The sequence below is a fragment of the Balearica regulorum genome, chromosome 3 (genome assembly GCF_011004875.1).
Source record: "Balearica regulorum gibbericeps isolate bBalReg1 chromosome 3, bBalReg1.pri, whole genome shotgun sequence".
Taxonomy (NCBI): Eukaryota; Metazoa; Chordata; class Aves; order Gruiformes; family Gruidae; genus Balearica; species Balearica regulorum.
The window spans coordinates 106771924-106784653 of record NC_046186.1 but is presented as its reverse complement, the minus strand read 5'-3'; the positions used below and the strand labels follow the sequence as shown (position 1 = coordinate 106784653).

At 38.9% G+C, this 12730-nt stretch overlaps 1 protein-coding gene across 9 annotated transcripts in view; it reads left to right on the top strand.

Moving 5' to 3' along the window:
* Positions 1-12426, top strand: part of ENAH (ENAH actin regulator) — a 100360-nt gene extending 87934 nt beyond the window's left edge. For 5 of the 9 annotated variants that reach the window (XM_075749365.1, XM_075749363.1, XM_075749357.1 and 2 more), the window contains 4 exons: positions 883-945; positions 5214-5292; positions 8417-8474; positions 9397-12426. In XM_075749365.1, coding sequence (XP_075605480.1) covers positions 883-945; positions 5214-5292; positions 8417-8474; positions 9397-9434 — 238 coding nt within the window. In that variant the 3' untranslated portion in view covers positions 9435-12426. The remainder of the gene's footprint in view (positions 1-882; positions 946-5213; positions 5293-8416; positions 8475-9396) is intronic. The other 4 variants (XM_075749366.1, XM_075749364.1, XM_075749359.1 and 1 more) reach the window with 1 other exon arrangement.
* Positions 12427-12730: the final 304 nt, after the last annotated feature.

Here is a 12730-nt window from a genome sequence, read left to right as displayed (position 1 = left end):
ATTCAGAAGTTACTGAGGTCTGTTTAGAAATGTTTTCTGACCTAGAGGAGTTTTGAGACTTCTCTTGAGACATAATTGAGAAAATCTCTCCATCAAACTTTTGTCTTCGGTCATCCAATGGAAAATGTTGATAGGATTCAGCTTTGAGAGCCTCACTGGATGTATACTCTAAAAGTACTTCCAAAATAAGAATTCCGTGATTGAATGTCAGTATTATTTTCTAGTGCTGTCATAACCTGCTGGAAGGTGCCATAGCATATATTTTAAGACTGCTAGTACAGTTTTCTAGTCAATGTTGATGGTTTGAGGAATGTTTCATGGACTGAGAAAGAAAATGTATTAGAAGAAGTCTCTCTTGAATATCCTTGCATTTTCCTTAATTCTCACAGTTGCCAAGTTGAACTCAGCAAGCAGCTTGTTAAGTAACTTTGAGTGAGTTAGTCAAAGGGTGCTGCTGTTTGAAACACTAGTACTGTGTTTGCCAAAAGGGGATGTCTTCCACCTGGTAAGGCTCGAGAACCTGCTTCTGACCTCTACAGGGAGGATATGAGTCATTTACAGAAATTAAATAAAGCATGCCTAAGAAACTGGCAAGTAAGCAAAACTTTCTCTTCAGAGCTTCTGAACAGGTAGACAATAAGGAGTTTTTCAAAATGAGTGTTCTAAGCGTTTTACAATAACTAGTGTCCTGTTTTAAAATCAGGCCTTTTTTTGTAGCAGACTTTGAAAAGACTTAAGCTGCTTGCTTTTAGTATTTCCTGAAACATTCAAATAGAACTCGTGGAACACAACTAGTTAAACTCCATGGTATTTAAGGTGCTAAAACTGAACATAATTAAGACCTATTATAGCTTGTTAAGGTAGTGTTTCTCCCCTTCGTAGACGGGAATCTCCGTGGAAAAATCTGCTTGCTTCTGAAAACAGGTTCTATGATTCATTAAACAGGTATCATCCTGTTGGGATTTGAGACTTTGTAATAACCATTTTGACCAGTTCAGGGTTGGACTTTTTCTACATGGATTGGTAATCACCACACGCACCACCAAGTTCCTCTACACGTTTTGTTTGTCCAGTTGAGCCTATTTTTCAACTGGTTAAAAGCAGATGGTGCCAAAGGCAAATTGAGACTGCTTAAGAACCAGCTATGAATTATTTCGTATTAAATACTGGTTTTCTGGCAGACATCACCTGCAAAGGTACAAATTCCTGTTGGATATGCCAAGATTTAGTGAAACATTTACAGTGTTTTGAGAAGCAGGTTTTCAAAAATGTAAGTTTAAGTACGCAGGAATAGCAATTAATGTTCCAGGTGAATTTTCACATCTGCTTTTCACAAATTAAGTAAAGATAACAGATTTTGTCTGATTTAAACATCAGAAAGTCCTTTTAAAAAAAAAAAACAAAAAACAAAACAAACCTAAATCCTTGTCAAAGATAAAGAAATGTTTCTGTTGGGAACATATTCACAAATTAGAATCAAAATCATGTGTATTTTAACCTATAGATCTCAGTTTCACTCTCTGTAGTGGTAGTCATAAAATACATCAAAAGCCTTCAGGTTTTAAGAGCTTCTGCAGGTAAACAGGTTACAGAGCCCCTCAGAATTACCGAGTCAAATTCCAGCTTTGTTTTTCATGAAGGCAGTCATTGTGGTGACTACTTATTTTTGTATGAAAAGTTCCCCTTTAGCTACTTACCTTGGGTGGTGTATTCTGCATGTTGGCATGGATAAAATCTTTATCTTGCATGCTTGATTTAAGGTGCTTTAGGGCCTGTTGAGGTTGCCTCACTGTCCTGTTAGGCAATGCTATGAAAAACCACACGGGAGAGCTCTTTAGCCATGTTAGGTTTGAATGGTTGGGATGTTTTATTCACTAAATTTCAGTAGTTAATGTTTTCCTTAATGGCAACTGCATTCACCATTAATCTTTCTTCTGAGCGAGCTGAAGAAGGAAAAGGGATAATTTTGAAGAGAAGAAAGCTAGATTTGACTGACATCAGAAATTATCTAGTTTACAAATTACGGTCTTTAATATTTGACTGAATGAAGAATGTTTTGCATTTCAGAAAGCAGAAATGGAATACATTCTTAAGACTGAGTGGTAGAGTTTATAAAGGGGCTTTCCTGTTGAGATTTTTGACAGGTAGCAGGTGTATCTAGTGTACGATTGGTAGAGTTGTCTTTAGAATATAAACATCTGAAGCAAAAGAAACATGAAGCAGTCTGTCTGTGGAGAGCTCTTCTTTAAAGCAATTTCATTAAAATATATTCTTGTTTGGGGTCTTCCATTAAGGCACGTAGGTGGTCCCTGCTATCACTTGCCAGGAATTGCATTTGAGAGGGATGCTGATTCTTTTTTTCAGTCACGCTGGGTAAATGCTGTAATGCCATAGTGTATGGGAAACAAGTGATAGTGGAAATGATTAGAAACTGTATATGGAGAATCTGAAAAACTTATGCTATTCTACTTGGAGTAAGTCATGTTCACAGTTGGAGGTGTAAACTGCAAGTAACACTTTAAATACCAGATATGTGATGAAGCCGCAATTACCAAAGATCTCGTCTTGACGAATGTTTTTTTGAGCAAGGAATTCTTTCATAAGGAACTTAAGCACTGTCGATACCTAAAGAGTTTTGGAAAAGATCCCAAACTGTGGTTTGTCTTCATAGCATTAGCGCATGCTGTACATCTTCTGGTGGTTACAAGGTGAATTCTATTTTCCGGCTTTTTCTGCTATCAAGTTATTGAATATTTTGTCTTCTGTCTTACTCATTGGATCATGTATTTCATTTTGGTGTGTTTCAAGCAATACTAATGTTAGCAATTTCTTTCTTGGAACATACGTTTAAACGGCTTTAGACTTACGTCTAAGCAGCTGTAGCAGTTGAGCAGTGTGATCCCAAGTGAAGAACCGAACTGGTTTAATAACATAGGATGTTTGTGCACCTCTCTGATGCGAAGTCCAGCAGCAAAGGGACAGTTACACAATCCCTTCTGCTGACACTGTTTTGCATGGCTAACTGCTGGCAGTTTTTTCCTAAATGGGTGCCACTAGGCTTGACGTAACTAACTTGTCAGTGCACAGAAATAATCATGAAGTGTTTAAAAAAAAAAAAACAAAACAAAAAACCACCCACAATTGTCGAGAGGTTTCTACACCACCTAAATCCACCTACAGAGGATTTACCGCCTTTTGAAAAGATGAATGGACTTGGATGTACCAATTCAAAATGTCCTGTCAACCAGAATTACTTGGTAGCTATGAAGTTTTTAATAAAATTTTTTGAATGTGTCAGGCTCTTCAGTGATACAGGCCATACGCCCTATTACAGGTTAGGAGGAGGAAACAGGCAAATCTTGTGTCCCATGTTGTTTCTTAACATTTTTCACCCTGGGAACCTACAAGAGTTAAAAGTATCTGCTGGAGAGCACAAACCTGGGGAAGTTTGTGTAATATCAAAATGACATTTTAGTGTGCATGCCCTTTTCTGTTGGGAGATGCATTTTGAGTGTTTTCCTTCAGTTAGCAAATAAGAAAATAGTCCTGTCATGTTACAAAAGTCATCAAGACAATCCAGTATGAGGCTTATTCTACTTGTACTGAACAGAGACAGTGTAATCAGACAATTTCTTCATGCATGAACTGCTGTCTTGTAAGGCAAAATGCATGAAAGCTGAAGGTAGTGGTTTTGTAAAAACAAGCAAATATATATAGGTTCACTATCCTTTTTCTTCTGAGTGAGAACACATCTTTTTTTTTTGTCAGCTAAATTAAAATACATAAATGGAAAAATTAAAGCAATGGATGTACTGCTTGTGTCTCTCACATGTTCTTCTTTATTCTGAAAAAGATAGTTTTATACTATGTATTTGAGAGAAGATAAAGCACAGAACTGTGCTTTTCCTGCTGGTTTGTCTTTTTTTTTTGTTGTTCCTGGCCACCTTCCATTGTAATAAATAATGCTGTACCTTCAGGTAATGACTCCAGAAAAATGCAGCATTTAATGAATTCATCCTGTGTAAGAATTCTGAAGTGAGACACTGAATTTAGGCCAGGCTTTTTTGTTCAGTGATGCCACATACAAGGACAATGAAATAGAACCCAATTCAGACTACTGATACCCTGCCCTTCTTTAACATTAGCATACTGTGATAATTGTAAACAGTGGGGAAACCTCTTGACATGAACTGCCAGCAATTTTATCAACTTCTTTGGGCTTAACATTTTATAGAGTAATGGAGGGAGAATGTTAGCCAAGATATAAAAAGTAATTAAGAACAGCAGAACATTCCTCCCTCTTTGTCCCACATTATCCATCCATCCCTGCTTTGGAGAACCGTTTCTGTGTTCCTGCTGTTAGCATCTAGGTTCTGTCTCTGCTCATAGCTGTAGGTATGCAAGGCCCTGTGGAAGCATAGTAAGTACGTGAGTCTGAGCTACACCTTGTACAAACAGGGGATCAAAAAAGAGAAGTGAGAATGTAGAAAACCTGCTTCTTCTGGAATGTGTATTAAAAATGCATGTTAATCTTGCTGGGTAAGCAAGTTTTCAATGTCTTCGAGTATTGCGTAAACAAACATTGAACATGACATAGTCCAAAACACCAGAACTTCTTCTCAAGTATTATTTTATAAATCCTTCTGCTGTTAAGTATTTGCTTTCAGTAGCTTGAGAAAGCAATTGACGGAATGATTTAGGTTGGAAGGGAGTTAGATAAGGTCGCTCAAACATTGAAAATCTGCCAGGGTTATTCCATAGCATTCAGTTACAGCATCAACATGTAGTCATTAGTGGGAGTGTTGCTTTCAGAGCGCCTCTTTTGAAATGAGTAAGCAGTTGAAAAGGGAGAAGGGAAAGTGTCTGACATTTGAAGGTGTTCAGCTTTTCATGCCCATTATGAAAAAATCAGAAACCACTGACAGTGAAATCTGTTTCTTGAAAAGTTCTTGTTTTGAATTAATAACTCTCATTCTTATGGTAATTAATCTTTCCAGTGTGTGGAAAATGTTCTTGGTTGTTGCTTTCTATTGTGTGGTATTTTCGGTCTGGCTGATTTCCTACCCTCCCACTCCCAACATTTATTTTTTTTCTTCATTTTGATTCTTTACTATGATTTTAATAGATGAATGTTAGCAAGTTTGATGGGGAAAGTCCTATTATCCTGTAATAATGAGTGACCAGTAATTCATGGATGTGTTTTTATACTGCAGACCAAAATCTACACCAACGGGGCAACCCAGTGCCAATGGAGTACAGTCAGAAGGTCTAGATTATGACAGATTGAAACAGGTACGTATATAATGTTTTGACTAGAAAACCTTGGGTATAAGGACTTGTAGCTGTCCAGTATCAGTTTTTAACTGTTTTCTTAACTAGTTCCAAACTTAAATAATGATTTAGTAATTATTAGTCATTATTTTTCCCCAGATGTGTTTCAGTATTCTTAAAAGCCATAACAGTAGGATGGCGGCTTACACAGCCCCATTACTTTCTCACAGATGCTTGTTCCTGCGTTTCGCGTTAGACAGCACACACAAGATGATGTTGATACTATGGATGGAACTGGGAAACTGGTTTGCCTGGAAAACTTTTCCTTCTCTTCTCCTCTCCACCCAAACAAACAAGCACCCAAACAAACAAGCAAACAAACAAACAACAAACCCTCACAGCAGTTCTAGTAGAACAAGCATCACCATGTTTTATATCAGATGTGAGCACCCATGGTCATGGTCTGGTTGTGAAAGAGCATCCAGTGATGCCACCTTTTGTGTAGCTATCCTGGGTAAGAGCAGAGGAGAGTATTGTGGGAAGAAGGCGGCAGCTGCCTGCTGTTAGATGAGGAAAAGACTTTATGGGTTGCTTTGGAAATGGTTTGGTAACAGTTAGCTGTAGATGACAGGCCTTTGTCAAGTACACTTGCCAAACAGACAAACCCGTGCAACCAGAGGCTTGGCGAGGAATCTCTTTTGACTGGTATGAAGAGAGGAGCTATCACTTAAGAGCTTTACTGATCTGATGTTCCACACTCCTAGAACAGGAGCCCCCAGAGGAGTAAGTGGGTGTAGGGTATGTGTGTTCCTCCAACTACTGAGAAGTCCCCATTTGCTGAGGAGGCCCTCAGATGATATCTTTGCTGCTGCTGGTAGGTGCTTTCAGTGCAGATGTCCTTTTGAGAGCAGTTGGTGCCTGGGGAATTGGGCTGATGCCGACCTGAGCAGACTTGTGTAAGATGTTTGGCGTCCATGTGTGAGAATGCTGCTTTGTATTTTTGCCCTATTGTGCTTTGTGGTGTATCTAGTAATCTTTAGGGTCTTTGGGAACGGTGAGGACAATGTGCAGCAGGGAAACCTGATTCCCGTAGGTGAGCAGCATTTCAGCATGGTGTCCCTGGTATAGAGGGGTGGTATGGTGGGGGTCGCTGGCCTGCTGGTGGCTTGCTGAGTGAGGCTTGGGCAAAAACAGTAGTGTACTTTCTTGAGTGCCAGTCTGAGTTGTGTGGTGTGAGGAGTCATGTTTGAGGTCTTGGTGCTGGTTTTTGGCCACATTCATCCATACTGAGCTGGTGGAAGCTCCTTTTCTTGGGGAGCATGTTGAGATGGTGCTAGTTACTTTTCTGACAGAGAATATGAGCACACAGTGTATTGTGGGTGTGATCCGCCCCTTTTCCAGGCAAGGCTCTGCTGAAGTTGGATCCCTGCCCTTGAAAAGGGGAAAGTGATGTGCTTGCTGTTGCCAGAGGGCTCTACATTCAGGAGTCTGTAGAGCAGTGGTTGGTAGTACAGCGGGTGGGTTCCAGACTTGGTGGGTTTGGGGGTTTGTTGTTTGTAGGGCTATGGTGTTGGCAGCAGTGTTTTTCAGAGGGAGTGTGAATTGTGGAACTGGAGGTGAGTGATCTTCTTCAAGTGGCATTTGGATCAATGGGCTGGTCCCCGAGTGGGAGGGAGAGTTCTAGAGTATGGTCCAGCTCGTGGTTGGTTCTAGATCAGCTTGTGAGTCAGAGATCAGCTCTAGAGTAGAGTCTGTTTTGGTGGTTGGTTCTAGATCGGGTTCATGTCCAGGAGGCTGTTCTGGCTCACAGGTTGTTCTCTGTGTGTGTTCTAGAATCTAGTTCAAAGGCATTCCTATTTTGTCATTGCAAGAGGATGTGTGGTACTTTTGCTACAGCTTCCATGAAATGCTGCTGATGACAGCAGTCTGGCTGCTGTTCTTTTTTTCAGTTGTGGGTTGTTGTGTTTTTTTTTTTCTGGAGTGCTTTTTTTTTCTTCTCTGGTTCTTTTGAGTTGAAGGCACAGAGGATTGGGATCCTATCATCCCATAAAGCACAGCTCTCCCGATTTTCCAGCACACTGACTATCGCTGCCTCTGTTGAGATTCTTTTCTTTGGAGGCAAAATTGTTTCACGCTCTATTTCCACTGGACATGTGGCAAGCTCTTACTTGCCGTTGCCCTTCCCAGCAACTGGTGGCTGTGCTCCTGCTTTGAGGCTTCTTGCCGCTTGTCCAAGAGTCTCATCAAAGACTTAGCGAATTGGGAGATGTACCTCTGCAGCTTTGGTATGCACTATTATGCCAGGAATGACTTTGGGCAGGGAAGGTGTGTCCACGCATGTGTCTTCCACCAACAGCTCATAAAAGACTCAGCAAGTCTAGAGTACACTAGAGTTGTGAACAGCATGCTAACCCCAAAGCTGAAAAAGAAACAGATGAAATCTGGATGAGTTTCCTGCTGACTACAGATTTGGCCAGGAGGTGACAGTCTCCACTGCAGAAACAGGCACTAACCCCCATGCTGCTTGTAAAAATATTGTCACCAAATCATCCGTTAACATCATTTGGATGAAAGGCTGGAGAAAACAGCAAGCGGGGGACAGCACCTCACTCCATCACCTTCATTCCCTCACATTCAACTTAGTGACTGGGAATACCTTGATAACTTGATCTTTCCTTTTTTTTTTCTTATTTTCTTTGAATATTTTCATGGCTTGCGGTTTTTAGTTAGCTACTTTTTTTTTTTTTTGCATTCCACATCACATTCCATCTGTAGCAAAGCTCTCATTTTAAAGGGATGTGCCAAGTATTTTTTTTAATTTTTTTTATTTAGCAATTACTTTAGTGCAACATTCTAGTGTCAGTATGTCCCTTCTCTCATAAGTTCCACAGGAATCAATTTGTAGGATTTCTATGGAAGGTTTTGGGTTTTTTTGTTTGTTTGGGGTTTTTTTGTTTGGTTTTTTTTCTTCATTGTACCTGCATTAAGAATGTTTTAGGGATGCTTTAGATCTGGGGGAGTAACTTGGAAGATAAAGGCTGCGTTATGCATTTCAGAAGTGTTAAAGGTTGATTTCTCTCAGCAGAAAATTACTAATCTGTTCATGTTGCAAAACTAATCTATTATTTATGCTCTGACACCATAGGACATTTTAGATGAAATGAGGAAGGAGTTAACGAAATTAAAGGAAGAACTCATTGATGGTAGGTATCAATCTGTTTGCTGTTGGTGTTCAGTCTTAGAAAGTAGCTACAGGTGCACAACAATGTAAATATAATGTCTTTCTAGCCTGAGAATGAATTATTGGTAAAAGTAGCTTTGTTGTTAGTCTGGTGGCATACTCCATTTGTGCCAGACCTGTTCTGATTGATGTGCCCGTATTTGTTTTCTCCTGTGCTTTTTATTTTAATAGCACATTGACACCAAGTAGTGTCTTCTAAAAGTGGTTGGAGGGATGCTGTATTTGAGTGATTTGTAGTTATCCTTGTATCATGTGGTGGCAGGTGGGTTATTTTTAAATAATCCAGAGCTGCTGAGGTGCATATTTTAAAACTGGTAATATTCAGACTAGGATTGTGCTTCCAGTTTTCAGTCATAGGGAAGTCATATTAAACTGATACCACTGCTGGTAAAATATCAGATGTCATCAACTGATGTCCTAGAAAGCGCTGACTGGTTTTTGGCTGCAGAGAATGCAGTACTCTTCCCTGTATTTTGACCATGCTGTGTACCACAGCCTTTTAGGACAGCACGATGCAAACAAGGGAGGGCTCTGAGGCTGCTCTTAAACAAACAAAATTAAAAATAAATGAGCCCACCCATATGGTCCTTAATAATCCCAGTGTCGGTGATTATCATCAGGTAAGGTCATGGACTTACTGGAGATGCAGAACTGAAAAACAAGATTTTAACAAAAATTTTACAGCAGGAAAAAGGGTACTACTGCCTGGTTGAGAATGACACTTGTCTGAAGCCACGCAAAGCTATTTTACGTGCAGGTTATTCATGCTCTAAGACTGGTGGAGCAGGGTGAGCCTTCTTTAAGGGGTCAGTTGTGTATTCTGGCTTTCTGCCTTGACTTTGACTATTTGATTTGTTAACTTATCTTTCTCTTTCTCTCTCTAGCTATCAGGCAGGAACTCAGCAAGTCCAATACTGCATAGAAAGACTAGTACTAAGCCGATGTGACTCTTTAACTTGGTATAAAACTGACTACGTTTTGTGAGCTGTTAGAAGAAAACGGAGACAGACAGAGACACACTTGGAAGGAGGGAGAAACAACCTATTCTGAAAAGCTTCAGACACATCACTCTGGTGATATGCTATTCCCCTCCTAGTTTGCAGCTTTTTTCTGACCTTTACAGCAGGGTGGAAAAGACTCTTAAAGTTACTGTAATGATTATGCAGAAATTGCTACACCTATCAGACAAGATCACAGTGCTTTGAAGTCTACTCATGTCAAGATAAAATTGCACATGTTTCAGAATTTGTTAAGACAAAAAACAGGGAAAAGCTTGGGAAGGCTTTTCAGAGAGGTTTTCTTTATTAATGAAGGAGTTAGCAAGTTATACTGTTGTACTTCAAATGTATCTCAGGTTTGTCTTCCTATCATATCTGATATTTCCATGAATAATTTAAAAGATCAGATGTGTAGAAGTTCAGTTCACAAAACATGGAACAATTAGAAATGCGTGCTTTTAAAGGGCAATATTTGTAAGTGAATGACCTAGACAGTGATGACATATCAAGATTTTGGAATTTTATGATAGGAAGCCTCTCTAGTTAGCCTTCATGCAATTTTATAGGAAAATGAAAAAAAGCAAATACAGTCCAGAGTTAAAAGATGTAGATGCCTTCCTACATTGTTACAATGCTTTACCAAATCTAAGACTTCTACATAATGCGAATCAGCAGTCAAATGTAAATCATTAGTATGTTGTAGATTTACAGTAGATTTTGGGGCTTTTTTTAGATTTATGCATGTGGACATTTTTGTAATGTAACACAACACAGCCAGCTTTTTAATTAAAAGAAAAATTGCATGTCACAGAGTAGCCTTTTCATTTGTAAGGCTTAATTTATGCCCAGAAAGATGTGGGATGAGGGAGGGGGAAGGTGACACATTTTTATTACTTTCTACACTTTTTCTTCATCTTACATGCATGTGTAATAATGAGGAAAATGTGACTTTTATCAGTAACCATGTTAATGGAACCAGGTACTTAATCCTTTTGTATCTTTTTTCAGTTTTCTATTTGAAATTCAGTAATACTTCCATAACGGTTCTGAAACTCCCGTGTGAACCTAACTCATTTCTCCGTGAGAGAACAAACATGTAGGCATCTGAGTTACTGAGGATGCCCCTGTGTAAGTGCGTTGTCCTTCACCTTTTTACCATGACCCTCTGCTTCACTCTTTTCTGAGACTCCTTTTTTGATTGTTTGATGAAACAGGACAGCAGTTAGTTACCTTAGAATGATGGAGCATCAGGTCACAGAAAATGTCCCCTTCTCCTCCTAATTTATCTGCTGCCCTCCTTCCAAAAAAACTCAAACCCAACAAAAAACCCCACAGCTCCACACAACCCAAACCCTGAACAACAGCAATGGTATGCCATTGGTTTTGGTCAACAATTTGAGAATCATTTTTGGGGGAGATGATAGCTTTCTGTTTCCCAGGGTTTTTGGATTTTATGCTTGTAATTTAAATTTTTTTAAGTTTTTTTTGAATGTGGTACAGTTAAGTGGGATAGAAATTTTGTGAATTGGATCTGTAGTGCTTTGGACAAGGAATATGGATCAAAATCTTCCCTTTTCCTTTTCACTGTCAGTTTTTCTGAGCCGTAACAGTGCCATGTTTGCTTTGGCATCTGTGCTGATCCAAAAGAAAAGTTTACTTGCAAGTTTTGGAGAGATTAATCTTTCAGCTTAAAAGTATACGCAGCTCCATTCGTAGGACAAATGCTTTCAATAACATACTGTCTCAAGTGCTGAACACCAAAGCAAAACAGCACTTACAGCTTTGGAAAGGCTTCAATAGGAAATTTTTCTCCAATTCAAACATTTCCTGTTTCTATAGGTTCAAATTCTAAGAGAAGTCTCCAGTGGAAATATTGCTTAACTCCATTTATTAATCATTTTTTAAAAAGAAAAACAAAAGCATTTTTCTGCATGCATTTATTGAAGGCATTAAAAAATTAATCTGTAGTAAGCTTGTCAAGTACTGTTTTTCTCAAAACAAGAGGAGGCATTTTCATCTTTGTTGATGTAACTTTTTGTTTTACACGGACTTTTTGAGCATTAAGGACGTTTACCCTTGTCAGAAATCATGTTTGATTTGTTTCTAGGAGAGTTCAGGAGTAGCATAGTGGAATAGCATGAATGGGTACAAGTGGTCCAAAATTAAAGGCTGAACTACTAGATTGTGCAAGGAACTGGCTTATGCACTAAACGTTTTGTGCCTTGGTCTACAATTAACATGATTTCTGTTTAAAAGAAAAAGGAACAGATGTCGTCTTTTGTGCTGCTTCTACATACGTACTTTCTGTAATCCCAAACTGCCGAATTGGTTCTTTCCAGAAAATCGGATTGAATTAAAGATTACTGTAGACATTTCCTGTCCTACTGACAGTCGCACCGTTTCTAGAGATTTCAGTATTGAAAATGAACTGCAGAAGCTAAGATTATTTTGCCTACTGGTAACTAAGTTCTTTAAAAACCATATTGTGGTGGTTCTGTGCTTTTGTACAACGGATGTCTTAAGCTGAGGGCAGTTTAAGGGATCCTTTCTAATGCCAGGAAGGCATTGCTTTCCTCAACACTGTGATCTGACCTGTGATAAACCTGTACTATAGACAAGTGGCTACCAAGTCAACTGCAAACCAACTGAATGTAAAAATCTTAGTGCTGGTGCTGAAATCTCTTCAGATAGTCATAATGATTTCCAGTTCATTGTTTTACAAAGTTATCGAGCATCAAGTGTCAATCAAAGACTGAAGATGATCACTAATGAATGTTGACTTTTCATGCATTTAGGTTTACCTTCTTTTTAGTTTCTCAGTTCATTCTCTGCTATTTTTATCATATTGTGTCATTTTAAATTTCTTACATGCTAACGTTTTGTTTGAGCGAATGAAATAAAATTGCAATATATACACATTGCCACCATTTATTTCTGGAACTTCGTAGAAGACTCTCTGAGGTTTACTACTCGAATGCCCAAAATTTGTAATGACTGTGATCATTCCTTACTCCTTGATTCCACCCCTCCTTTCTGCTTCTCCATCAGAAGATTCAGTAGAAACAAGTGAAGACTTACCTTACAATGAATGTAATCGCAGGGACTGTGTAACATTCATGAATGGTAACTGCTGTACATAAATTAAAATCCATTTTAAATATATGATTTGATTTACATTCTCACACAGCATACACTTTGATCTCTGTATCCACTGAGAACT